General features: G+C 49.5%; 3 protein-coding genes and 1 pseudogene across 5 annotated transcripts; 2 read left to right on the top strand and 2 right to left on the bottom strand.

The window, feature by feature from the left end:
* Window positions 1–1,193: 1,193 nt before the first annotated feature.
* MPDU1 (mannose-P-dolichol utilization defect 1) lies at window positions 1,194–4,029 on the top strand. Of its 2 annotated transcripts, XM_037809011.1 has the most exons (7): window positions 1,195–1,407; window positions 2,498–2,563; window positions 2,692–2,824; window positions 3,053–3,138; window positions 3,254–3,372; window positions 3,506–3,616; window positions 3,766–4,029. In XM_037809011.1, the coding sequence occupies exons 1-7, from the start codon at window positions 1,254–1,256 to the stop codon at window positions 3,889–3,891; spliced, it is 795 nt and encodes a 264-aa protein (XP_037664939.1). In that variant the 5' UTR covers window positions 1,195–1,253; the 3' UTR covers window positions 3,892–4,029. The 2 variants fall into 2 exon arrangements, with proteins under 2 accessions (XP_037664940.1, XP_037664939.1); XM_037809012.1 differs by lacking the exon at window positions 2,498–2,563 and having other exon boundaries at window positions 1,194–1,407.
* A 516-nt stretch (window positions 4,030–4,545) lies between these two features.
* Window positions 4,546–6,236, bottom strand: SOX15 (SRY-box transcription factor 15). The gene is made up of 2 exons (XM_037809013.1): window positions 5,481–6,236; window positions 4,546–4,878 (listed from the first exon to the last, which is right to left on the bottom strand). The coding sequence occupies exons 1-2, from the start codon at window positions 5,996–5,998 to the stop codon at window positions 4,710–4,712; spliced, it is 687 nt and encodes a 228-aa protein (XP_037664941.1). The 5' UTR covers window positions 5,999–6,236; the 3' UTR covers window positions 4,546–4,709.
* Window positions 6,237–7,643: 1,407 nt separating this feature from the next.
* Window positions 7,644–21,516, bottom strand: FXR2 (FMR1 autosomal homolog 2). 2 transcript variants are annotated; one of them, XM_037809010.1, is made up of 17 exons: window positions 21,102–21,516; window positions 15,738–15,790; window positions 15,287–15,380; window positions 14,801–14,872; window positions 14,540–14,688; window positions 14,182–14,275; window positions 13,530–13,646; window positions 11,378–11,548; window positions 11,101–11,179; window positions 10,641–10,750; window positions 10,339–10,425; window positions 9,806–10,028; window positions 9,401–9,598; window positions 9,109–9,309; window positions 8,919–9,011; window positions 8,663–8,763; window positions 7,644–8,339 (listed from the first exon to the last, which is right to left on the bottom strand). In XM_037809010.1, exons 1-17 carry the CDS (start codon window positions 21,180–21,182, stop codon window positions 8,244–8,246), a joined length of 2,019 nt encoding a protein of 672 aa, XP_037664938.1. In that variant the 5' UTR covers window positions 21,183–21,516; the 3' UTR covers window positions 7,644–8,243. The 2 variants fall into 2 exon arrangements, with proteins under 2 accessions (XP_037664938.1, XP_037664937.1); XM_037809009.1 differs by having other exon boundaries at window positions 8,919–9,014; window positions 21,102–21,515.
* LOC119514600 lies at window positions 21,181–27,052 on the top strand (annotated as a pseudogene).
* The last annotated feature ends 579 nt before the right edge of the window (window positions 27,053–27,631 follow it).

Here is a 27,631-nt window from a genome sequence, read left to right as displayed (position 1 = left end):
AAGGGTGCAGGAGGCAGAAATTAGCGTGGGCGGGAAGGCCACCTGTGTCATTTCCTTTTCAAAGGCGGTGCCAGTGGCCCCCAAACCACAGTGCCCTGTCAGCTGTGTCCTGAACAAACCGATTAAGCTGTTTCTGCCCCTGAGATGTTCTATTCTGTTTGCAAAGGTTTCATCAACCATGGGAACAGTGGATGCTCTGAGCTACACTTACACACACACACACACACACACACAGTGGATGCTCTGAGCTACACTTACACACACACACACACACACACACACACAGTTACCCTGTGTGTTCCTAGAAAACAGCAGGCCCCCAGCCTGAGCTACCAGCAGCGCAAGCCCCAAAGTCCCTGGGGGGTTGGGGGCTGGGATCGTCCTAGAAAGGGCCTCCCCAGCTACCCCAGCCTGCACCACCGCAGCACCACTGAGGTCATGGCGCCATCCCTGGGGGTCAGGATGAAGATGCGGAGCCCTACCACCCCCTCGCGGACATGTGGGACCTCTTGCGGGGCGGGGGGGCGGCGACGAGCTGCTGACAGCAGGCACAGGGAGGCGGGGTGGGGGTGGTGAGGGGCTCCGGGTATTGAGATCGCGCGCTGGATGGGGGCACAATGCGCCCCCAGCTCCAGTCCAAAGTGCCTTCCCATGGAGGGTTGCGCAGCCACCCGGCCTCGCTTAAAAACCCCGGGGCCGCCGCCGTGGGAGTCCCCGCAGGGCTGTGGGAGGGCCTCCCACACCGCCTCCTCATCAGCTTCGGGGTCTGGGTCCCCGCAGTTGCTGGCGCACCCACCCTCCAAGGCCGGGGCCAACACGAGGAGGGTGATGTGTAGGGCCCTGCGCGCTGCCCGGCGCAGACGGGCCTGTTCCCGCCGGCGCCATTCCCTCAGAAGACGCCGAGAGAAGAGGACATGAAGGGCTAAAGCGCCCCCATGCAACGCCATTTTGGAGACCTATGCTCCTTCTCTTTCAACTTCGAACAATATAAAGTTGGCAGAGAGAAGATAAGATGGCCCCGAGCAGGAGGAGCGAGGAAAGGCACGTTCTTAGTTCTTGCTTCTGAACTGGCAGCGTGAACAAAGGCGCGAAAGGAGTAACTGCGCAGGCGCAGAGCGTTAGCACGCCTTAAAATTTGGACGGCAGGGTGCGTCCAACACGAGGTCTCTAGGAGACCTATTTTACGCTACTGAAAGCAGGGTGGTGCGGCTTAGTCGCGGAAAAACGAGAGACGGACTGCCCTGAGCGCGCGCATGCGCAAAGCATGGCGGGCTGCAGAGACTGGCGGAAGCAACCTTTGCAATATGGCGGCTGAGGCGGCCGGACTGCTCAGACGGGTGCTGGTGCCAATTCTTCTACCTGAGAAATGCTACGACCAAATTTTCGTTCAGTGGGACTTGCTTCACAGTGAGTGTTTTCTGATATCCTGTCCAAGTTCTGCTGGAGTGACCCTGGGCCATAAGTGGGGACATGATCAGGCACTAAGGAACGGCAGCGGCTTCTGTCGCGCCATGCTGAGCGGAAGTCACTTCTGAGAGGGGCGGAAGTGTCTCGAGCTCCGCGGAGGGAGGGGGAGTCGCCAAATGGAAGTACTTCCTTGTGAGACTTATTCTCCCCTTTCGATCTTTAGCAATATCGAGAGACGAAAAGACTTAAAGCTCACGAAAACAATAAAAATTTGATCAAGTCGTTCCAGCCTTTAGTAGAGCTCTGTACCTTCAGGAGCATGGTTAAACTTAATTCAGAGTCTCTGATGAAGCAGGTCTTCGACGGCTCTCCCAAAGGCTCCTGCTACTCTGATTGTTGCCTTCCAACCTCCACGTTTGCTTACGGTTTAATTTTGCAGTAACCTGCCTTCCTCTTTCCATCTGCAAGACAAATCCACAATAGCAAGGCCCACCTCAAACATCCCCTTTGGAAAGTCTTCCCGGTCAGTTCCTGGCGCCCACTGTGTCACTTTGTTTTAGCTCCATTCATGCCCGTGAGAGTGTTGACTGCCAGTCAGCTAAGCTCCTTGTGGGGAATCCTTCAGGGCTTAAGTTAATGGGGGGCCAGAGCATGAAAGGAAGCCTTGAAGGGATATAGGGAGACTTGTCCTTTCAGAGAGAAGACATGTGAAGTGGATCAGCCAGTTGCTCAGGGGAGGGAAGGAAAGAACGACCCCTGGGCATTGCTCAGCTTTATACAGAGAAGCAATGGCGACCCTTGGAAGTCAGACCAAGGAGTTTCGATGTTATTCCATAGGAAGATTGGGTGAGAAGGGAGGCATGGTAAAAGCTGTTTGGGAAAGTCATCTCTTCTGAATGTGAGATGGTTTGGAGCAGAGAAGACCAGGCATTTGAGACAACCCAAGTCCTCCTTGTGTAGAAATGTCAGGCCTCAGGAGGGGCTGCAACTCACAGGAGCACTTGAAACCTGTGAGCCTGGGCTGCCTTTTGAAAGCCCTGGCCTGGGTTCCAGAGACTTCCTCTCCTCTTACCACTTTTTCTCTTCTCAGTCCCCTGCCTCAAGATTCTCCTCAGCAAAGGCCTGGGGCTGGGCATTGTGGCTGGGTCACTTCTGGGTAGGTATCATCTTCCTTTCCTGGTGCTGGGGCGGGGGTGTCGAGAGACCCCCAGGCAGGTCTGTAGGTGTGTTGCGCTACCAAGGGTTGGAGGCACCTCATTCCTGCCCTTCTCATCCTTCCCCCAGTCAAGCTGCCCCAGGTGTTTAAAATCCTGGGAGCCAAGAGTGCTGAAGGGCTGAGTCTCCAGTCGGTCATGCTGGAGCTAGTGGCATTGACCGGGACGATGGTCTACAGCATCACCAACAGCTTCCCCTTCAGGTGAGGGGCCTGCCCTTTGTCCCCCAGGCAAATGCCCACAACTCTAGATGGGGCCCCTATGGAGGCGAGGAGAGGTCAGTATCCTCAGCAAGCCCAGGACAAGTCAGTCAGGGCTGGGGGCTCCTGGAGGCAAGAGGTGAGGGATCAGCAGGACCCAGATGGATGGGGTGTGGTGGTTCGCCCTGCCCCTTTCCAGGCCCGCCTTTCTCCCACCCCTTGACTCTGCAGCTCTTGGGGTGAAGCCCTGTTCCTGATGCTGCAGACAATCACCATCTGCTTCCTGATCCTGCACTACAGAGGACAGACTGTGAAAGGTGCTGGGATTTACCCAAGAACGGGCTCCAGCTCTCAGGTGCCCTGCTGGGAGCTCAGGCTGGGGGAAACTGGAGACTGTTGAGAGTTTGAGGATTCCCTGTCCCCGACTCCCAGGTATCACACTCCTAGCCTGCTATGCGCTAGTCCTGCTGATGCTGCTGTCACCGCTGACCCCGCCAGCTGTAGTCACCCTGCTGCAGGCCTCCAACATGCCTGCCGTGGTGGTAGGAAAGGTGGGTACTGGGGAAAGGGTGTGGGGGGAGCAGGGTGGAAGCCCCAGTGTGCAGGGGTGTTGGGCTGAGGGACTGGGGGATGGGAACACTGGAGTTAAGTTGCTGGAACCAAGGGTCTCATCTCCACCCTTAGCTGCTCCAGGCGGCCACCAACTATCGCAATGGGCACACGGGCCAGCTCTCAGCCATCACAGTCTTTCTGCTGTTTGGGGGCTCCCTGGCCCGAATCTTCACCTCCATTCAGGTGAGTGCACCTTCTTCCCTCTAGAGGGCACTAAAACCTCATCTGCTGTCCCCCAGCTGACAGTCAAGGCTGCCCCTCTGGAACCTTTGTCCTCAGGGGAACCCTGCTTGAGCTATGCAGGTGACCCTAGTTTCATCCCTTACTCCCAGGAAACTGGAGACCCCCTCATGGCTGGAACCTTTGTGGTCTCTTCCCTCTGCAATGGCCTCATCGCAGCCCAGCTCCTCTTCTACTGGAATGCAGAGGCTCCCCACAAGCAGAAAAAGGAGCAATAGGGCCAGCTGGCTACCGGAGTCCATTCCATGTTTCCATTCATCCACCCAAACTCAGGGTCCCCCCAGGCTGAGCCAATCTGCTGGTGTGATTTTTAGATTCAACATTCCCCCCTTTCTCCACAAACACAGCTGCATCACAATTGCAACTCCTTGAGCCAGGGGTTTAGTGGAAAGGCGTAATTGGGGGAACTAGAGCCTTAGAAATGAGAGGATGGGGGTAGTTTTTCAAGTGGATATGTTGACATTTATTGGGTTCTGTTCTAAGTACATGTGTTATTAATTCATTTAATCATTTGGCTGGGATTCCCCCTTTAGCAGTCATTTCTAGCTACTTGCTTGTTCTGGGCAAAAGGTCTTGCCCTGTCTGCACAACTCCCCCTTCCCATGGTGTCCCAGAGGGCAGAGCCCGGATAGGGCCAGGGCCCATGGGCTGGTGGCTGCCTTCCCCCCCCTGCCTGGCTGGGATTGTCTCCTGGACCCTGTTACTGGGGGTGGGGGGAAAGGGGACAGAGAATGACTCACGCAGGGCCCCGGGGTGGGGTGAGGAGGTTCCTGCTCTGGCAGGTTCAGGCAGAAGGGAGTGGAGAACAGAGGTGGTTCCTGTTGCAGCGAGGGGGGGCAGAGATGGGACAAAATAAAGACTCAGAGGCATGGTTCAATCATATAAAACTGTTCTTACAAAAAGTGAAAGTATTGTGTTGCATCGCCGGCTCTCGCAGCAGGACACAGCCTCCCTCAGAACCGTGTGAGCCAACACAGGAGGGAAAGGGTGAGAACGGAGGGCAGGGCCCTTCCTGGGAGGTACATGGCCCCAAAGGTTAGAGGTGGGTCAGTGGCAATGGGGCACCTGAGAGGGGAGGGTTGTACGCAGTGGGCGAGCCTGGGGGGACGTAAGGGGTATAGGGGGAGAGCAGCTCGCCCTGGAGCTTAGGGCCACTCTGAGTGAAGGGGCACGATGAGGGGGCCTCTGGTTTACGGTGGGAAGAGCTGCAAAGAGAGAAAGATGGGGGTTAAAGGGCACTGCCCTGGGCCAGAGGTGCTGGGTAGGGGGGCAGACCTACCAGTTCTGGGCAGACAGAGGTGAACTTGCCACCCACCCAGCCACCCATGCCCGGCTACCCAGGCCCTCCCTGCCAGGTGCTGATGGTACGGAACCAGACCCTGGGATGGCTTAGCAGCGCAGCCATGTCGGGGCATGCTTTAGAGCGCAGCTTGCGTGCTGCGTGGCTGTTTTCTTCCTTTGGGGCAGGAGGCCAGAAAAGGCTTGAGTTAGACTTGGCCTCTCCTTGCCCCTGGGGCTTGTAGAGGAAGCCGGGTCAGGCACGGGCCAGCAGCAGGGGAGAACGGGTTATCTAGCTAACTGGGACACCATCCCGCCTAATGGGGTCTCTCGTCTGCCCTTTCAGGGCTGACACCTCCAGATGGAGAAGTATCCTCTAGGAAAATCCCGGGCCGCGGGCGCCCTCCCACGCGGTCCCGGGGCACCGACATACCCAGCGTGGTACCCGCCAACCAGGCCCTCACCCCCGGGCTCAAGCAGAGCCTAAGCTCCTCCTTGCGTCCTCTCCCTGCGCCCCCCAGCCACTCACCCGTAGCCGCCGGGCAGGTAGGCTGTCGAATAATTGGGGGGCTGGTACCCAAAGCCTCTGCTTTGGGTGGTCACGAAGCCCGGCCCCCAGACGGCCCCGCCGCCCCCCTGGCTGAAGTGGGAGGGCCCGGCGCCGGGGCCCTTGGCCTTGCGCCGGGGCCGGTACTTGTAGTCGGGATAGTCGCGCAGGTGCCGGGCCCGGAGCCGCTTGGCCTCCTCCACGAAGGGCCGCTTCTCTTCCTCGCCCAGCAGCTTCCACTGCGCGCCCAGGCGCTTGGAGATCTCCGAGTTGTGCATCTTCGGGTGCTGCTGCGCCATCTGGCGGCGCTGGGCGGAGCTCCACACCATGAAGGCGTTCATGGGCCGCTTCACTTTCTCCGAGGGGAGCCCGGCAGGCACCACCGGCTTCCCAGCGCCCTCCGGCTCCTGGGGCCCCGAGAACGAGGAGGAGGGGGGGGCCGCGAGGCCCCGGGGCTCCAGGCTCCAGGCCTGGTCCTGTGGGGAGCCGGGGAGCGCCATAGGGGGTTGGGGGTCAGCCTTAAGAGGGCGTCCTGAGCGCCCTCCCCTCCAAAGGGAAGCGTTGCTCCCCAAATCCGGTATACTGGAAATGGAAGTGGTTTCCTCGTCCGGAGTCGTCTCGGAGAAAGAAGTGTCCTTAAAGAGTACACACCGACTCCCAGTCCCAAGTCCTTAAAATGGAGCCCCTGCTCCCAACCAGTTCGGCACTTTGGAGAGTCGAAGGCAGAGCCCGCGCGCGGTGTTGGTGCCGCGTCCTGGAAAGTTGGCGCTCCCCTTTCCTTCCGGCTTCGCAGCCCACCCGACCCACGAGGCCCTTGCCCCCTACCCGCTACTGGCGACGGGACGGGCCTTGGGTGGCGGCGGTGCGCCCAGGCGCCCTCGGTCTCCGGAGCTTCGGCAGCTGCGGACGGCGCAGCCCCGGTGCTGCCGCCCCGTCCGCCCTGGGCTCGGCGTCTGCGGCTGGCGGCCCGGCCCGGGAACGGCCTTTAAAGAAGGGCCCCTCCCCGTCCCTCCCAGGAGACCGCGCCTCCTCCAGGGCGCCAACATCCCCCCGCCCTTAGGCGAACCCAGGTGCCCGGTTTTCCCAGCCCCCAACGCTTCCCCTCGGGGTACCACGCCCCCTCCCCACCCAAGACCTAGAAGTCAGAACTTCCAGCCCCAGTGGCTAGGAATGCCTTCCCCTCCCTCCTTAAGCATTGGCGATTTATAGAAAAATCCCTTCCATGAAGGGATCAGCACAGGGAAAAAAATAGGGACCAAAGGCCCTCGGGGTCAGTCGTCCAGGCATCCAGGAGGAACCTGGAAACGTGGCCTCCCACTCCAACCCCTTTTCCAGTGCCTATGGCTCCTCAAACCCTGACCTGCCTCTGGGGTAAGAAACGCAGGCAGAGGGAGGTTAGGCCATTTTTGTTTACTGAGTCATCCCAGCAGGTGCTTGGGCAAGGATTCAACCCCTCTCCAGGTAAAAAACAAAACAAAAAATCAACCCATAAACCACCCCGGCTCCTGCCCCCAAAGCTAGGTTTCTCCACCACTACAGCATGGAATTAAGGCAAGTTTCTAACTCAAACCTCGGAGTCAGTCGGTTCCTGGCAGGGAGCCAGGCATCCAGGACGACTCCTGCCAGCTGAAGGGCGGGTGAGGAGGATGCTGGAGGAGCCTGGCTCCAGGAGAGCAGCAGCAGGAAGGAGGGCTGGGTGACCACCGGGCTCCAGGGGCTCTGGGGAGGGAACCCTGCTCCACGGGCTGCCCAAGGCCCAGCCCAAGCCCCAGGCCCCGGGTGATCCGATTAAGCAGCCTGCCGGGTGCTTGGCTCTCAACAGGAGCAGCTCCAGCTGTGGGCAGCCCTGCCCAGCCCGGCCTGTGACTCAGGAGATGGGAGTGGCCCAGCTCCCCCACCAGCATGCCTGCGGGAGGGGACAGGAGGCGAGGCACAAGCGACCGCCTCTGGACCAGGAGGGTACCTGGGCCTAGGGAATTTAGGAATGCCAGGAATTCCCAGAAGAGAGACCAAATTTGGGACACCAGAGAATAATGAGAAGCCAGGTGTGGAGGAACAGGAAACAAGGGCCAGGGGCCAGGGAAGCTCAGTGCTAGAAAAACGGAAGGGCCCAACTAAGGATAAGGAAGGCACAGGAAGCAGAGAGCCATTTGGATTTTTTTTATTCTCTTTTTAAATACTGTACAGTGAAAAATAAATACGCCTTCTCATCCACCAGACAAGGCTGGCCACCCTCCCCCTAGGGGACCTTGTCACCCCCCTCATACACACCCCTGGTTCTACTCCAAATCCCTACTCATGCCTCCCATCCACTTATACCCTTACTATCCCCGTCTTCCACAGTGATGAGGCCCCAGAAATGGGTACAGGATGGGAGGAGGGATAACAGGGGAGCCCCCCTGAACTGCCAACTCTGGGTGGGTCAAGGAGCACCCCCCACCAATAGGTGGAGAATGAGGGTGTTCAGAGAGAGATGGGGGCATTAGAGGATAAAGGCACATCCAGTCTGATGGGGAAGGAGAGAGGCTCCCCTCGCCCTGGGTAGGGTGGACAAGAGGGAGGGGGGGTATGACCCTGTTACACACCCCTCCACTAGCTCCTGGAGGTTGGGGGGGACCCAAGCTGCTGTGCCACCCCCCTCCCCCCTAGATAAGAGCAGCTCCAGCGCAGGTCAGTTGGGCCTGTGAGGGCCGTGGTGTTGGGCAGCAAGCGAGATGGAGAAAGGAGGGATGCAGGCTGGAGGTTTTATGAAACCCCGTTCACCAAACTACCCAACTCCAGGGGGACTGAGAGCTCCCCATTCTCCGAGGGGCCCTTAGGAAGCTTGCTGACAGAGTCACCCTGAGGGAGAAGTGGGAAAGAAAACAGAGAGGGAAGGGGATAAGTAAGTTCAGGTGCACAGCATTCCTGCCATCTGAGCCCTCCTGGCACCTGGAGACTCACAGGTTGGTGCCCTGGCCTCTCACTGAGAACCAGAAAACCTGTACCAAACTTCCTCTCAACCACTGTTCAAGATGCGATCTAAACTCCACCAGACACAGCCTTCTCTGCAATTCAGTAAGCGATTTCTTTGGGAAATCTCCTCAGTAAGAGATTTCTTTGGACTCCTTGCCTCAAAATAACAACAAAAAGGGGGAGGGGGTTGCCATATCTTGTTTGCCTACCTTCTGTCCTGAAAGAGAGTCCTCTGAGGGTTTAGTACGTTCCAGGGGTGGCCGCTGGCGGCTCTGAGACTCTGCTCGTGAGATATAGTCAGCCACAGTCACTGGAGAAAACAGAGGAGGATAAGAGTCTCAGAAGGAGCTCAGGAATGCAGTCTCTAGAGACCCACTCAACCCCCAACTTCTGGTTCCCACAGGGAAGGAGGCATCCTGCTCTCTCAGCTCAGAGGAAGGCCTCTGGCATCCAGTGTTAGCTCACCTGGCTGGCGGTCTCCACTGACAGATCCGTCAGTCCGGTTACCACGGTTACGGCGGCGGCGGCTCCGGTTACGACGCTGGGGTCTTGCCTCATCTTCTGTGGGACAGGGAAAAATGAGAATCACACATCCAGTGTCCCATTCCTTTATTCTTGTCCGTCTATAATTCTTCAGATCCCAGGCACCCCTCACCAAGGCCATTCTCTGTCATGCTGGGTCCATCAGATTCCAGGCCTCCATCCATGACCGTTCTGTCTTCGTCAGTGCGGCGGCGGCGGGAGCGACGGCGTCTAGCACTTGCTGGAGGGGGTTCCCCAGGCTCTGAATCAACTGGGGGCTCTGGTTCAGATGTGTCCAGCAGGCTGTAGGGATTACTGTCTGGATCCTTCAGCACTGGTTGGAGGAAGAAGAGGTGGGAGTCAGGTGTCCACTGTGCCCTTAACTTTCCTCTTGGCCCACAGTCATGAACCCAGCTGTCTGGTACCTGAGCTAATAGATGAAGAATTGTATCTTGAGTTGGGCCGGGGAGTTGGGGGCGGTCCCCGACCCCGGCCCCCAGTCGGCCGCCTCCGGCTTTCTTCCCCCCGGGTTGGGGGATCCCGGTCTCCAGGCCCAGCTCGGTTGGGTTCCTCTCTCTTCTCTGACTCCGTCTCAGAAGCTGTGGAGGGGTCTGAGCTGGGGCCTAAAGAACATGGGTTCAATCAGGGCAACTCACCCCACCCCAGGATCCATCACAGCCCCCAAACTGGAAAGTCTCCTTCTCACCCATAAGTCCCCCAGCCAATCACCTCTTAGTCATCTCCATCACCCTTTTCCTATGCTTCCACCCAGCCCTCTGCCTCTCCCCACAAGCCCCACAGCTTGCCTCCCTCTCCCACAGGTGTCTCACCATAGGCTGGACCGCCAGTCCTCCGGCCCCGGCCACGGCCCCCATAGCTGCCCCCATAGGTTCGTGTGGTGTGCAAGGAGGAAGAGGAGCTCTCATCAGTGGTATAGCCAGCTTTGTCACTACCACCGCTGCCCCGCCCACTCCCAGGAGGCCGGAAGCCCAGCCCAATCTGCCGAAGCTGTTCATCAATTTGCAGCCTCTCCAAGCGAAGCTGTTCCACCTCCTGGTTGGGTAGAAGATGGAAGGAGACAGGGAAGGAAAGGGAAGTGTGAGATGAATGGATAGTCCCCTTCCTTCTTGCTTTTCCACCCTGGCCATCCCTAGATATCTAAGCTCTCAGAATGCAAAAAGAAAGACATTATCTTAACAGGGAAAATTCTGAGAGGCAACCCCACAGCCCCACATTTTCACCGAATAGTTACTGTCCACTCAGAAAGTCAAGTTGGGCACCACAACTGCTAACTTTATCTACCAGCAGTCGCAGTTCCCTGGTATCCCCAGCCCGTGCCTCTCCTGGCTTCTAGCGCAGGTACCTGCAGGTAGGAGAGGTGATATTCCAGCAGGGCCTGAGCATTGCTGATATTCTCCCGGGTGCCGACAAATATGAAGGGAACCATTCCCTAGAGAGCAGAGGGAAGGAGAGTCAGATAGAAGTGTTAACCCCACCACATCTCTGAGGGAGCCCACCCACCGGGGATCATTCTGGGTTACAAATCTATAAGGGAAAACAAGTTTCTGGGCTTCAACCCCTAGAAATCCCAAACCTCAAAGAATGACTTTGAGAATAATCCCACCTTCTCCTGGAAGCCAACCTCTAAACCTAGTTGCCCCATACCTCTTCCCTGGGGTTCTTCTTGTCGTTATCACCTTCTACACGAACCCTCACCACACCAGATTTATCCACAATCTCTTGGATCACTTTCCCGTTCTTTCCAATCACTTTGCCTAAATGGATAGAGGAGGAATTAGGTCTTTTACTTTTTTAGGAATGACAAAAGAATAAAAACAGATAAGATAAACAGTCTTCCAAACCCATCATCCCCATTCCACATGAATATTTCAACTAACTCATTCTTCTGCTTGTAGGATGAGTTTTCACAGGACAAAATATTACAATCCCAAGAAATTTGTTCTTCCATTTTCATCACTCCTACTACAGATTGTTTGCTTACTGCTTGTGAAACTGGGAGTCCATGGGTGGGGGGTGGGGGTGGGTTGCTGATCTGACTATAAGCCCAGAATTACTTTAAAGAATCTCACATCTGCCCCTCAACTGTGTTCTCCCCCCAACTCACCAACCAGGTTCCTGGGCACTTGCACTGAGTCCTCAGAAAACTCAAGGTAGCTTCTGGCCTGTCGGCATGCCTCAGGGGTCTAGGGGAAAACGAGGAGGGAATTAGTTACTAGAATGTAGGACCTGCATCTCAAACAATGGTCTTCTCGCCAACTCTGGAGAAATGCACTGGTCCCTCGAAGTCAGGGACAAAGGGCAACATACTCAGCTTTCCTTTCGAATACAACCTCTCCTCTCTATTCCCTAAGGGATCCAGATGACAGGTATCTTTTGCTGACCTCCCCATAGATGCGGAAAGTGCAGGTCTCTTCACCCAATTCAATGGCAGTCACCCCAGGTACTTTTCGGGCCTGCTGGATGTTGGCACCATGAGTCCCGATTGCCAGCCCCATCAGGTCCTCTCGCACTGTGAACTCCTCTTGGAATGCTGCTGCCAACTGCTTACTGGTCTAAAAGGAAAGGCATCGGAGGAAATGTATGGGTGGGTGATGAGGAGCAGGTAAATCTCAGAACACCCGTCCCAGGGATCTGATCCTTTATGTAACTTCAGAAAAAACATGTGCAAGGAAGCTTAAGAAAGGAAACCAGAACCACCTCAGAGCCTGTTGACCACCTGAGGACTTGCTTTTTAATGTTTTCCATTTTACAAACAAATACTACCACCCCTCACACTAGGGGACTTTTAATCCTGCTCCTTCCTCATGCCAATGACTTGCACAGAGGGTGATGAGGGCAGAGCTTGGGATGGAAGCCCCCAAAGTTCTAGACATGGCTCTAACACTGTGTGTGTGTGTGATCCTGAACAAAATACACTCTATATGCTTCTGTCCTGTCATCTGCTAAATGACTACATCTGGCATACCTCATTCTCAGGACTAGAACTGAACAAGGTTGATGTGAAAATAATTTTCACAAGGTAAATGCAACTGTAAGGAAATAATCACCTTATCCAAACTATTATTGACCCCTTACAAAATAAAACCCAGGGTTCAGAAAGTTGAGTAGAAAGCAAGGGGTTAAGAAAAGCAAGAAATTAGCCTATGGAACACAGGTTCCACTTCATTTTGCAACCAGCCCTGAGAGGAATCCCTGAGTTCAGGGGCTGGAAGAAGGAACAGTTTGGGAAGTGAGTCTCAGTAGGAAGCACCAAGTAGGAAACTATCTGAAAGGGACATCCCCGGTCTGCAGTCCACTACTTCCTATTTGCAAGACGGATGGGGCTGAATTACATCAAGGATTTGCACTAGGTAAAAAGAGAAAACTAGAAAAACGAATTACACTGGGAGTTCAAAATAACTAAGCTGGGGACGGAGGGGAGAGGTACAACGATCGGCAAGAGTCTGCCAAAAAAGTTTGTGAAGGCATTATGCACAAGGGTAAGGGTGATGTTTTATTTCTTAAACTGCCTCATGGGTACAAAGGCATCTGTTGTATCACTTTATCCTTGATACATACTTTAAAACAATTCTTTTGCATCTATTCAATACTTAATAAATGGCTTCTAATGAAACAAAAGAAACTAAGGGTAAGATTTAAAAAAGAAGATGTCCCTAATTCTTAAAACCCTACCTATGGCTAACTTTAAGATTATCTGGTGGTGTTCACCACACAGTTCAATACAGCTAAGTCCTAAGAGAGTTGAATATTCTAACTTTTGTCATCAGGAGACCTGCTAACTCGGAACTGGAGCAGATATAGCTCGTATCATCTGGGGGTAATGGTGAATTTTTAACTGCCAGTGCCCTGAGCAGTGTCCCTGGAGAAGTGAAAGAGTACTGTGATCCAGAATTTGCACAGGCTCCGAGAAAAGCTCCAGAAAAAGATTGGTGGATGCTTAAACATACACACACACACAAAATCCCTACTCATTTCAAAGGGAAAAAGGAAGCAGACAATCATAGAATGCCAGAACCCAAAAAGCCCTTGTAGAAATATTGTAGTCTTACCACCTCATTGTCACTGATGAAGAATCTAAAGCTCTGTGAAATAAATGATTTGCTAAAGGTCAATTATTAGACAAAGCAAATTTAGGATTCCAAGTCTAGTGGTCTTCCCAATGTTCAAACGGTTCTCAAATATACCCCACAAAGCCCTCTGGTTCCTAGAGGTGATTTGGTGGTGCCGGGGGAGGTAAGAGCCAACCCTACCCCTCTTTTTCACTCTAAAATAGAGCTTCTCCTTTTGATCTGTTTAAAATCTCACTTGATCAAAGAGTCATATGCTAAAAAAAAACAAGTTTGAAAACACCTGCACTATAGATGATGGAGCTCTGCCATCTGGAGGAGTCTGAGAGAAAACAGCTGACCAGGTTTAACAGCCCAGAAAGACTTGAGTCTTTTTGCACCATAAGCACAAGAGCATGGGTGGAGGATGAGGCAGGAAGAGGGAGAATGATGCCATTCAGCAGTAAGAAGCAGAGCCCAAACTTACCTCTAGGTGCTTGGTAGCCTCTTCATTGCGGGACATGAGTAACAGTTTGGTGCGCAGGCTTCGGAAATGCATATCACCCAGCAGAGATGCCCGCTTGACAGGGGCTTCTGTGGTTGACTGAGAGGAAACCAATGGATAAGGAAAGCCATGAAAATTGCTTTGAATACATGCTGAGGGTGACCCAGGAACTATAAATCAGAATGTCTGAGTTCTTGGTAAAGGATGGGAGTTTAAGAAATGAAGCCACAGAAGAGGAAAACCACCGTCAGTTAAATAAGGGCCTACTATCTGGGTGCCTAAGGTAAGCAGTTTTAGGTGGTAAGCAAGGAGCAAGCACAAGGAGAGAACTGTACAATCTATTTTTGAGATATCTGGATATTTCCAAACATCCAAGAGAGGGCCCCAGCCCAGATTCCAATCTGATTACCAGGTTAAAAAAAAAAATTTAAGTCATACATGAGGGAGACTAAGGAAAGGTAGGGCTACCTGGGCTAGTAGGGGTCTGGAGCAATTAAGCAGAACACTCAGGTTCTCTCTGACAAATAAATACAAGCACATTCTAACTCCTCCCTTTCTGCAAAAAGGTTACAAGGGGGAGAAGGAAAAAAATGTTGAAAAGGCTCATGTGAAATTCAGGGCAGAAGAAACTCACCAGAATGAAGAGTTCACTATTCGTGATGTTGAGAAAGATGCAGTTAGCTCCCAAAGCTTTCTTGAACTCTTTATGGACATTTTCATTGGAGCAACTACAGACAAAGAGTGCAGTGAAAAGTTGAGGGGAGAAAGAGAGGGGCTGGGAAAATAAGAAAAGAAAGGCTGCAGTAAAAGAGGGGCAGGGAAAATGGAGGAACAAGAGTACTTAGCAAGAAAGGACTCCAGAGGGCCAGGGGAACAAGAGAAGACTGGAAAGTGGGAGGGGGTCTGAGAGAAATAGGCACAGTGATTAGGATTGTCAACAGGGACTATGAAGAAGACCTCTCCCCCCAACTCCCAACACCCCGAACACTCACGCCTCTCTGAGATCCTCGGGCACAGCCATGGTAACCTTGAAGAAGCTGCCTTTGGTTGCAAGGGGATTGGGATTGACCGGCCGGAGCCGCTCCAGGGTAACAATCTCATTGTAGGTGGCATCACAGGCAGCATATTCAATGACATAGAACTGGCAGGGGAGAGAAAGCAGAAGCTCTGGATGATCTGAGCGTCTACATCCTACCTTTTTATGAACAAAATACTTGGTTCAGCAGTTCTCCACAGCCTTCACCATCACTCACATCTCCCTTCATCATCCGCACCCGGGCCAGCCACCAGCCACAAGGTTCCTGCTCATTGGCTCGGGAATAAACCTGAAGAGAAGTTGAAAATAAAAAATGTTGAGGACCATCCTCAGACATCAGGAATAAGCTTTAAGACACCTGGGGTACTCCCTAAACCAAGAATACAAGAAATCAAAGGAAGGAACTGCTAATTAAAAATCAGAATGCACTGGGTTTTAGATGCTGTTACCACAAATGGAAGCAAAGTGAATCCCTTGAAATTGGGGAAGTCCCCAAGAGTTTGGCTGATCACAACAGTGACGGAAGGGAACAGTTACAAAGCCACAAGGAACCTTTCTGATTTGCACTTACTTTTCTACAGTCTACATCTCTGGATGTGGTGGGAGAGTGAGTGAGAGGAGCTTTCGATCCTCGTTCAGGATAAGGGAGACACAGAATCCTGGGAAAAGTGCATTCAGAAGGGGTGGACTCCATGGCCCTTACCTCCACCTCATCTCCTTCCGTGATCTCCTTATTATAGTCAGCAGGAGGTGGTAGCCGGACATCCCCAAAAGGAATCTGTCTCTCACTCTGCCAGCTGTAAGGGAAATGGTGAAACGAAAGCTACTCAGACTGATGGAGTTGCCCATTTCTTCAGAAAGGAGTTACTGCCTCAGTGGACAATTTATACCTTCCCTGGCAATTTGAGGCCAAACCTTAGGCCCTGCTCTACAATGGTGTCTTCCTTTTCTTGCTAGAATCTAAATATTGGGTCAAATATCCCCCAATTCTCACCAAATTTTCAGGCCCTTTCCTCTCCTGGCATCCACTTAAGTTGCCCACCCAAACCCTCAGCTCTCCCCCACTTATTACATGCCTCATAGGACTCAGCTGCCCCCTCTTCACTCTCCTTCTAGGACCTAGTATGCTGGATTCTCTATTCCCAAGGTCTTACTTGTTTTCAAAGAAGATGGTGACAGAGTCTTCATGGACATCCTTCACAAAGCCCTAGAATGGATTTTAGAAAAAGGTAAAAAGAAAAAATGACCGTTTACTATCACCTCAGGCATCAAGGGAACAGAGACAATTGGAGGCCCTTAACTAGGGTTTTGGATGGGGACACAGAAAGACTATACTGCGGAAAGAATACGACTGTTGAGAAAGACAGAAGGGAAATGATACTGGCATGGAAAGAGATGTGGCAAAATCCAGAATCCAGAAACAAGATGGGACAGGAATTAAGTAGAAAGGGGACGCATCACCTGCATCAGAACAACCTGGAACTGGTGGTCTACTCTGGCTCCCACTGTGGCCCCTATCTGTCTGCCTCCTGTTGTGCTGAGCAGCCTGCCAGCGTTCAATTAAAATACCAACAGCATTCAACAAGGCTAAGAATATCCCATGAGACAGTGTGAGGCTGTCCTGGAACACCTAGAGGACATCAGGATCTGCCAAGAAAGAGAAGGGTCTAGCTCCCCAATATAGCAAAAGACCTGAGCAAACTTGGTGCACTCATGTCTGAGTCCTAGGAGGATAACCAGAACATGGGAGAAGTTCAAAACGATGAACATAATTTACAAAAGGAAAAATCAGGACCTAAGAGATGTCCGAGTTCTGAGTGCCTGAAGAACAGCATCGTCAAGAATTTGAAAAGGCCCCCTATCTTGAGATCATGACCAGGGAGATGAACAGGGATGACTGAATAGCTGGTCCATCTCCAATTTTCTACATCCTCACTGAGGTCAAAATCTGTATGCTCAATCCTATGCTCCCAATTTTTCTACCTTCTCTCCATATTTTTCACATACTTAAAATCAGGGGTTTCTAATTTTGATCAAGTCCAATTTAAGAACTTGCTCTTTAACAGATTGTGCTTTTGGTTTCATATCTAAGAAATCTTCACCTAATCCAAGGCCACAAAGGTTTTCTCCTAGAAGTCTTACAGTTTTTTGTTTTGTTTTGTTTTACATTTAGGTCCATGATCTATTTTGAGTTAAATTTTACATATGGTGTGAGGTATGGATCAAAGTTCATCTTCTACACATGGATATCAAGTTGTTACAGCACCATTGGTTGAAAAGACTATCCCTTCTCTATTGAATTGCCCTTTCAGCCTTGTCAAAAATCAAGAGACAAAAATGAACATATAGCTCAGTGGCTAGAGGTCTTCCGGGAGTGATAAAAATATTCATTATCTTAATTGTGGTATTGGTTTCACAGGTATAAACATAAATATATGTCAAGATTTACCAAACTGTGTACTTTAAATATGTATGCTTTATTGTATGTCAATCAGACCTCAATAAAATGGTTAAAAAAAAAAATGGAGGTTCCAAAGACTAACAACACACAGGAACTCTTTCTGTTTTGCAGCTAGGAGCAAAAGCTGAGCTTAGGAGAGAAAACACCAAAAACACCCTGGAGAATGCACGCTTTTGTTGTGCACCTCAGAGCACTATTCAATCACAGACACTTACTATACTGTCATTTTCTCATGATGGGAAAAATCTAAATCTAACTCTAACACTTGATACAAGCCATCTTTTTCCTCTTTCTTGTTAAGAAGCCCTGGTTCTTTCTTAGAACCTTACTACTGCCCAAGGCATCAGTTCTCCTGGTACTTCCTGGCCTCTTTCTTACACATGTTTTATCTTTCTCTGCCATTCCCTTCCCCAAGAATGGTTTCTTCCCACTCTTCATTCAGATTCATCAATACCCATTCCTACCACTCTTCCCTCCATACTTCTGAGGCACTTTCCGCCTCACGATTTGCCTGAATCCCTCTTCCCTTTGCAACTTAATTGTCTTCTTCCCTCCTCTCACAACCAGTAACACTTTATACCTCCCCTCTTCTTTCCCATTTGTTACTTTACAAGGGTCAGTCTGGGTTTCGAGAAACGCTTCAACCAGTCTCTTCAGCTAACCAAAATGTCTACCTCCAAGTTCTGAAAATAGTTTATTAAGACAGAGTTAGCCATTCTTAAAACATTTTAGGGAATGAGAAAAAAAAAGAGATAGAAGGAGAGGCACTTGCTTGCCTCTTCTGTGAAGAGATATGCTTGTTTAACAGAGGCTATGCCTACGGCTCTAATCCGATTGGCCTCCAACATGTTTGGGGTGGCCCTCAGGTGGGGGATCAATAGTACCTGGTTGTTTCCCCAAGGCAGGAATGTAGAGCTTAGAATGGAGTCTCCCTTCACATTTCTCAGCAGTTCAACCAAGCTTCATTTGCTCTTATTCCTCCAGGATCTTTTTCTTTCAAATATTGCCCCAAAATCAGCTCTCTCCCCAACTTCACATTCCAACCAAGACCCTGTTTCACTCCATATACTGGTTTTTTCCTCCAAGAATACCAGTGGTGGAAAGTGAGCTCCTAATTCTGCTCAGTCCATGCTCCTTAGGAAGATAAGCAGGTGAGGACAGAGCAGGTAAGTGAATCTGTCAGGAAGACAGGGGCTAGACATCCAGAATATGACAAATCCTGGCTTTGGCTTCTTGGCCTCAGGACCAAGCAGAAGAGGAGAGAGCCCTAGGTTCCTCCCACCTACGTACTTCCGTTTCCTCAAATTAGAAGCTATGAAATTGGTCCCCACCTTTAACCTATCTTCTAGTTCTGGGCTCTCAAAAGAAAAGAGGAAGTTCTAGGAGAAAAGCAGGAAGGCTCTGGGTAAAACCCATGTGCTGGAGCTTAGGATTCCTTAAGAAAGGAATGGGAGTTAGGATATCCAGGCAAGGTCTGAAAAATTGAATGACTGTGCCCAGAAGGATGAAAAGGATGAGTACAACTTAAAGAATAAAGTACATTAAGTTCTGACAGAAAAGAAAGGGTTGGTGGGGTTAACTACAAGATAACTTAGATCCCAGATCTGACATCTGCATTTTCATCTTGGAAGAGGATCAACAGTAGGACCTAGTTCTGAGAAAGGAGAAAGAGATCTTCCAAAATTTATAGTTTTAAAAGCAGTGTAAACACTCCTTGATCCACTCCAAAGTCTGCTGAGTCATGAATATTAAATCAGTAGCAAGGTCAGTCTGGATAAGTGTCTATATGGCACTGAGAGCTGAGGAAAGATTAGCCTGAAATTTAGGGATTTGTTGTTGTTGTTTTTAACTGGAGCATGGGGCAGAAAATGCTAGAGTGGCCAGAACACAAAATCCACATTACCTGGTTTTCAACTCAACGCCAAACTCTACTCTTGGGACCAAAGTATCCTGTCTTCTGGACAATCAATGGTCTAACATTGCCATAACCCACAGGGAGAAAAGGGAAAAATTCAGAGGAAGACTCTGTGTTGGACCCTTATTACGTGGAAAGGGAACTGTCTCCCTTCCCAACCATCTGATAAGAGTTAATTTGAACTGGATACCAATCTTTCCCAGCTATGCTTGGCTCCCATGCTTCCCTGAACAAAAGTAAACATCATCTCTTGATCTCAGACTCAATTTAAAAATCATTTTAAATCATTTTTCTTGCAACCCAGAAGGGGGGGGGGCACAGATAAAGGACAATGGAGCTAACATCTTATGGGGAAGGTTATTTCAGCAAGTTCAGGGGGAAAAATACGATCTATCTGAACCAGAACTTAGACTTTTTCCAAAGAAAACAAATCTATGGGGGCAAACTTGAAGAAAACGTCCCAAGAGTAAGAAAAGTATGCAGAAAAAATGACAGAAGAGTTCAGTGAGGAGCTTCCTTCAAGCAAGACATGAAATAGGGTGGTTCCTGATGATTACAGAGGTATACAGAAATAGAAGTATTAGGATAAAAAGTCAAAGGCTTGAACTGAGAGGGAAGTTAAGACAGACAGACACAGGTACCCAGAGACACCGGTTTTAAAGAAATCTGGTGCAAGGACTAAGGCGGGAATGGACAAAGGGTAAAAAAAAATGCCTACATTGAACTCAACAACTGAAGTTGGGACAGAAACCATTCACTCCCAGTGCAAATATGAGACCCTTCCTAGTTAAAGTAAGATATGATTTCACACAGTAGAAGCCAGAGGAAGTCATTTCCAAGGGCATAAAGGTGGAGAGGTCTATTGTGGGAGAAAGGCTTGAAGAGAAGTGAAGGAAACAGGGCTCTTCTCATAAGTGATGTTATGAGAAGATTATCAACTCCTCAGGGTGAAATCAAAGAATGAGACAGCAATCAGGAAAGTCTCTGTGACAATTCCAGACATAAGGTCCAAAGAGGTTCAGAATAACAGTAACAAAGAAATATTCTTGGGAGGCAAGAATGACCTCCCTCCGGCTTAATCTAAATGGGGAAAAAAATGTCCTAGAAATTGAATTCAGAGCAGATGAGGAGGATGGTCGTAAAAGGAGTTCTAAGGAACCAACTCCTTGGTGAAGGGAAGGCTGAAATAAGCAAGGGTCTTTGAAAGATAGTCCCTTTCTCCTTCCAAAAAAGGCTACAGGCAAATTCCCAAATTGAGAGTTGGCAAAAAGTCTTCTAGAAGTGGAAATCCTTAAGAAAATAAACAGAAGGGATCCTCATGAGATAGATACCCTTTTAGAGATTATGACATATGAAGCTTTTACATTCCTCAAAAATGGAGAAAGCATATGAATGATCTACATGCATCTGAGGTCAAAGTGCGATATCAGAAGTTCATCCCTGGGTAGAATGGTGGACCAGCTGGCCTTGGGGTAAAGCGGGTGGGGTGCAAGACTGGTAAAAAGATGGCACCTTATGGTTGGGAGGCAACCTGACCCTGAAATAACCCAGAGTACCTAAGGTCAAAGATGCCATATACTATAAATGGATTCTGACCCTTTCTCCTTGGGTTGAGAACAGGAATAAACAATGAAAGTGGGGTGATTCTCCAGAGCCAGTGTGTCTCTCAGAGGTCTCTCAAAGGAAGATGAAAGGACAGCTTTGCACAAGACGGGTAATGGAGGGAGAAGAAAGAGAATTCTCTATGTGCTTGGACAGTGGGAATGATACGATTAAGGTCTGAGCTATGTCTTTCCACTGTGAAACAGGAAAAGTCAATAAGAAGCTGGCTAAATGGTGTGTCTTCTAGGGAAAAGGGGTGGCGGAGGGCACAGATTCAGGCACAATAATGCCCTGCCATTCATTTTCTCCGAGATAGAGGTAAGAAGCAGGTATAGTACAGAGATCAAAAATTAAAAAAAAATACAAAAATAAAAGAGCGTTAATTCCCAGAGGTTTCCCCAGGAAGGCTGCGGGTGGGAGCGTGGCCTGTGTAAGGTCCTAAAGGTCAGGACTTCGTTGTCGAGGCTGCATCCCGCCCCACTCTTCCCGGCTCTGGGAGGCGGCCAAAGGCCGGAGTACCCGATCGGCGCGCCGCCTCACCTTGTAGAAGGCCCCGTTGGAGCCGCGCACCTCGACGGGCAGTCCTGGCTCCACATCCCCCCCAGAGGCCAGGCCGCCCATGGCGCTGCCACCGCCTCCGACTCCCCCGGAGGCGGCTGCAGCAGCGGTCTGAGTCCGGGCCGGGCCCGGCCCCCGGCGTCTCCCCGGAGGAGGAGCCGGAGGGGGAGCCGCGGGGGGCGGGAGCCGGGCCGGCCCCACGGCGGCCCTGCCACAGCCAACAAGCAGGGGGCCGGGGCCGGGCCGCTCCCCGTCCGCCGCCGCCGCCTTGGTCTCCGCCACCGTGAGGGAAACGGCCGCCGCCGCCGCTGCCTTCGTCACCTCAGCTTCCGCCCGCCGCCGCCGCCCCCGGTGCTGCCTCAAACCCGGGACCCGCTGCTGCCGCTGCCGCTCCACGGCCTCCACCTCCCCCTGCCGCCGCCGCCGTCTACTGCGCAGGCGCACCGGGCACCCGCCCGCCGCGCGCGGGGCCCCGCTGGCCACGGCGCAGGCGTCAAGGCTGGTAACCCAGCTCGCGCTCGCCAGAGCATCGGGGCTTCCACACGCTCCTTGGCTCTTTCACGCCCCCTCCTGGTCGCTTACTCGCGCTTGCGCAGAGCGAGATTAGCGCTCTTTCTTCGCCACCCTACCACTCCACCCCGCGGATCTCTTCCTTTCCCCGCCCCACAGCACTGAGCGCTGACCAATCACGGGGAGGGAGGGACCGCGCTCGCTCAGTGGGATTGGATTTCTGGCGCCGCTGGTTGTACCACACCCACTTCACCACTAGGAGCCCTACCAGGCTTGGACAAGTTAGGGATGAGCATGCGCAGGAACGACTGCTTGGTCACTTTCCCCACCTTTGTCTTTTCCTGGTGCGCACGCTCCAAAGTGAAAAAAAAAAAAAAAAAAAGGAGGTGTCGTAAGGCAAAAAGTGTCCCACGCGCGTGCGCTGAGCTTTACGGTCCATACATAAGCTTGTATTGAATCTCTAAGCTCCTCTAACTTTGCCTTGAGGATATTACAAGATGATCCTCATCATGTATATAATGAAAGGTTAAAGAATAGTATCAAGGCCATGGCTAAAAGCAAATGCAATTTGAATTGGCACAGACTCAGAAATCTAAATGCTGAGGAAATTCAAAATAGGAAAAATTGTCATGGGGTAAGGGTAGCAGGGGGAAAACTCAGGATTCCTGATCTAAGCCAAGAAAGTTGGAATTGAGTAAAACAGCACAAAAATTAGAATCATGTGTCGTGCATTTGATCATTTCACAAACATTTATTTAGCCCCCCACTATGTTCCCATCACTGAGCTAAGTGCTTCGGATTCAAAGACAAGACATAGTCCCTGATCTCAAGGGGGTTGTTTAAACAAATAAGTGCATAGAGTGCAACTGAAGATGTGATAGTGATAGGGGCTAGGTATAGAGGGAACCCAAAGGAGATGATGGTTAGCAGGAGATGAGTGGCCAGGAAAGACAGAGGAGGTGGTGGAAAGGTGCAAAGGTGATGCAAAAAAGCAGAAAGAGTTTCCTTTGGGGAACCACATCGAGTTCAACTAGTATTTAGCATGAAGTAAGGAGCTGCAGGAAGCTGGACTGTCAAGGACTTGTAAATCAGGTTAAGGAGAATGGCTTTTATTTTATCAGTAATTGGGAGCCAGTGAAAAATTGTAAGCAGTAGCATAATGTGATGAGATTAGCATCTTACAATTGTGGAGAATAGATTGAAGGGTAAGGGTGGTCCTGAAGGCAGAGAGACCTGTGAAAAGAGAAGCTGAGAACTGGCCTGGATTAGGGCTCTGGCCAACAGAGGTACAGGATGAATTGGAGCCTGTTAGATTTGAACTAGAGTCAACAAGAATTGGTGATTGATGGTGGGGTGGCGTGAGGCCAGGAGAAAGTGAAGTAGTTGGGAGGAACTCAGGACAATTCCCAGATTTCTAATTTGTATTACAGAGTGAATCAGGATGTCAATCAGAGACGAGAGAACACAGGAGGCAAAGGTTTGGAGGAGAAGGTTGTAAATTCAATGAGTTTGGTTTTGTGTTCTTTCTGTTTGAGGGCCTATGGGCCATCCAGGTGGAGATGTTCCCTTGTCTCAACAAATTTCTCTTTCAGGTCCCAGATTAAATATAATTTCCTTAGCCTTACTAGGTTAGTCCCCCCATCTTACACCACCAAAAGCAACCTATACTCCTTTGTGGCCCTCATCACCATTGTAAAAATAATTTTCTCAGTGTCTTTCTTTCACTATCACACTGTAAGTTATGTGAGGTCAGAGACTGGGTTCCATGTCTGTTTGTCCCTACTGTTACATACCCAGCACCTCACAGTTCCTGGCCCAGGAAGTATTAATTGAGTGAAGGAAACAAATGTCCTACAGGTAGATGGACACACAAGTGAGTGGCCCAGGAGAGGTTTAGGTTAGAAAGGTGCTTGTGGAAATCATCAGCATATTAGTCATAGTTAAGCCAGAGGAGGAAATTAAATCTGCAAATAAAAGAGTAGACTGAGAAATGAATAGGGTCCATAACAGAACTCTGAACCATGCCAGTGTTTAAAGGCTGGCAAAAGAAGAGGTGCCTCCAAGAGCAACTGAGAAGGACCAGAAGTAACTACAGGAGCAGAAATGGTCAGAAGACCACCAGCAGTGATTCTGATGAGTAGAGAGAGTTAGAGAAATTAAATGGGGCAGATTACCAAGAATGCTGGTGGTCAGACTGAAGAGTTTGGGTTTAGACTCTTAAGCATAGGGAAGGACTGAATTATTTTTTTTAAAAATGGCACTGTTCTGAATTGAATTGTGTCTACCAAAGACATTTTCAAGTCATAATCCCTGTCATTGTAAATTTATGTGTAAAACGGGTGTCTGAAGATGTTACTAGTTAAAATGAGGCCAAACTGGATTAAGGTAGCTCTAATCCAGTATGACTGGATGCCTGGAGTCCTTATAAGGAGAGGAAATTTGGACACAGGGAGACAGATGCAGAGAGAGAGAGAGAGATGGCCATGTGACAGAAGCAGAGACTGAATTATGCCAGCACAAGCCAAGGAATGCCACAGATTGCAGGCACCCACCAGAAGGCAAAGAGAGGCATGAAATGGATTGCCTCTTTAAGAGGAAGCAGGGCCCTGCCAACACCTTGACTTTGGACTTCTAGCCTCAGGAACGGTGATAAATAAATTTCTGTTGTTTATACCAACTAGTCTGTGGTACTTTGTTACAACAGCCCTAGCACACTAAGACAGGCACTGTCACCAACTTCCAAGCCTCTGGCACCAACAAGTTTCTCAGGGTTGACTTTTCCTCTCCCTCATCTGCTCTTGTTCATTCAGGTAAAGGGTGGGAGTGGGGAAAAAAGGGAACAGCATTTCAGACAGGGGAATGGCATTGCAGAAGGCCTAGAGGGGAGTGTATAATGGACTTGAGGTACTGAAAATAGTCCAACACAGCTGGAACAGACTTGGAGAGGAAACCTGGCTAGAAGGGTTGGCTTAGGCCAGAGTTTGGAGGACTTGAAACATACTTTGATGCTTGGACTTTCTGCTGAGAATGGTGGGAGCCATTATGTGATTTTCAGCAGACTTGCATTTTGTGAGATTATTAGCTGGAGTATAAAGAATGTTATAACAGGATGTCCCAGCTTGCTTTAGAATTTCTAAATAGATAGAGATATTGGGAGGAAGATAGAAAGGTGGATAGATTGATAGAGGGATGCTTAGATACTGAAAATGGGAATTAAATGAAAGTTTACATACTGAATGTCAAGACTCTCCCCTCCTCCTAACTTCTTCCTCCCCAGATCTTAGAACACTTGTAACCAGGTCCATAGCCTCCAAGCAGGAGTCTTCTCTGATGAATCTGATCAGACAAGAAAAAAGACCTACTGATACCGAAATCACAGCTTCCTCAAGGAAATGGCCTAGTGGATCCCCCTTGTGCCGGTTTGAATGTATTATGTCCCCCAGAAAAAGCCATATTCTTTGTTGCAGTCTTGTGGGGCAGACAATTTGGTGCTGATTAGATTTGCATGGAAATGCACCCCACCCAACTGTAGGTGATAACTCTGATGAGATATTTCCATGGAGGCGTGGCCCCACCTATTCAGGGTGGGCTTGATCAGTGGAGCCATATAAATGAGCTGAGGGGCAGAGGGAACACAGTGCAGCTGTGAGCGACATTTTGAAGAGGAGCTACAGCCAAGAGGGACACTTTGAAGAAAGCACAGGAGCTGCAGATGAGAGACATTTTGAAGATGGCCATTGAAAGCAGACTCTTGCTCAGGAGAAGCTGAGAGAGGACAAATATCCCAAGTGCAACTAAGAGTGACATTTTTGAGGAACTGCAACCTAGAGAGGAACGTCCTGGGAGAAAGCCATTTTGAAACCAGAACTTTGGAGCAGATGCCAGCCACGTGCCTTCCCATCTAACAGAGGTTTTCCAGACACCATTGGCCATCCTCCAGTGAAGGTACTTGATTGCTGATGTGTTACCTTGGACACTTTATAGCCTTAAGACTGTAACTGTGTAACCAAATAAACCCCCTTTTATAAAAGCCAATCCATCTCTGGTGTTTTGCATTCCGGCAGCATTAGCAAACTAGAACACCCTTACAGGAAAGCCCACAAGCCTCCCCACCTCCCACATATGCACACATATGGTTTCTAGTTGGTACTCTATTGCCCCACACTTAAGTAAGAGCAGACAACTGAGGATTACCAGACATCTGAGGAGAGCCTCTAAAATGAAAAACAGAAGCCAAAATAAAGAGAAAGAATTTAAATACTGTGTATATATATATAATATATATATTAAATATATATTATATTATATATATGAATTATATATATTATGTATATATTAAATATATATGTTAAATATATATTTAAATACTGTATATATACATAAATTTCTTAGAAGAAATGGAGGCTATACAAGGAGAAAAGCAAACAACAAAAAACTATCATAAATGTTCTGAGAGATTAGAACATAAATCCATGAAACAATGGAATATTTTTTAAATGCAAAGAACAGGCACATTTTATGAAAATGCAGAGAACCGAAAAGAACTCTTAGAAATTAAAAATATGAAAGCAGAAGTGAAAAGTTCAATAGAAGAGTTGGAAAATAAAATTAGTCTCACAGAAAGTAAAGCAAAAATAAAGATAGACAAAAAGTAAAGAAAATATAAGAAAATGAAAGGACTAGTCCATGGGATTCAACCTCTAAATAAAAGGAGTTTCAGAAGGAAAATTTGGAGATAAGTTAGCATACATAGGAAACTAAGCAGACAAAGGCAAGGAAAGTATTAATTCTGGGGAAAATGAAAATGGCACAGGAAATAAAACAATCATAATTCTACCACATGGCTCAGCTATGAAGAGTATTTGCATCATCATAATAATGTAAACACTAAACACAGATCCAACCAGAATTATGACATAATAATATTCGTATATTGGAAGGGTCTTTCCCTGGCACCGCTGGCTCCCGTGGAGCAGGAAGTTCCGGTGTAGCCAAGATACAGCTCCATATGTAACTCACCAAGGCCAAGGAAGGCGTTGCTGCTGGAGGCTTAATGGACATTAAGGTTGCTTTGTAAGAGGGGCTGGAGACTGCCTCATTCATCACCACCCAGCACGTGGAATCTGCAAAGCTGCCAAAGCCTCAGACAAGCACCAGGCCCACCTTTGGTGTTTGCATCCAACTGTGATGAGCCTGTATTAGCCAAGTTGGCAGAGGCCCTTTGTGTTGAGCACCAACCTAATTAAGGTTAATGACAGCAAGAAACTAGGGAAATGGGTAGGCCTTTGTAAATTGACAGAGAGGGAAAACCTGGTAAAGTGGTTGGTTGCAGTTGTGTGGATGTTAAGGACTATGGCCAAGAATCTCAGGCCAAGGATGTCACTGAAGAATCAGTCATTCAAATGCAAGTAATGAACAAATAAAAACTTGTCACAAGCTCTCTCTCTCTCTCTCTCTCTCTCTCTCTCTCTCTCTCTCTCTCTCTCTCTAAATATATATTAGAAGCATGGGAAGATGGGAAGTGGGGTGGGGTGATGGAGGAGTCAGAAAAAGAGAGCTAGTTCCTCATCTTCGACAGTGAGAAGGCAGTAGCTAATGCCTAAAATGGAAATATCCAGAAGTAGCAATATTTGTATTCTAGTTTGAGTTTGAGATGAAAACAAAACAAAACAAATACACAGAATAAAAACTCAACTGAAAGTGTTTGCCTTTGAACAGTGAAGGGAGTTGGGGGACTACTGATGTTTTGTTTTGTTTTGTTTTTAATACTAGCCTTGTAGAACTGTTTGCCTCTTTAAATGTAGTTGTACTATAATGTACATCTATGATTAAAAAAAACATTGAAGAAGAGATTGGGAGATAGGAAGCTGTACAATTTTTGAAGAGAGATGATGGTGGAAATGGGGAGACAGAAGAGGAGACAGATCTGAGAGATGTTTTAATTGTTTTCTCTATTCTCCCTGTCGAAAGCCCTCCACCCTGGCCTAAGGGTACATCGACTG

Source organism: Choloepus didactylus, chromosome 18, assembly GCF_015220235.1.
Source record: "Choloepus didactylus isolate mChoDid1 chromosome 18, mChoDid1.pri, whole genome shotgun sequence".
Classification (NCBI taxonomy): domain Eukaryota; kingdom Metazoa; phylum Chordata; class Mammalia; order Pilosa; family Megalonychidae; genus Choloepus; species Choloepus didactylus.
Note: the sequence above shows the minus strand (reverse complement) of the source record. Positions and strands in the feature narration are given on the sequence as shown.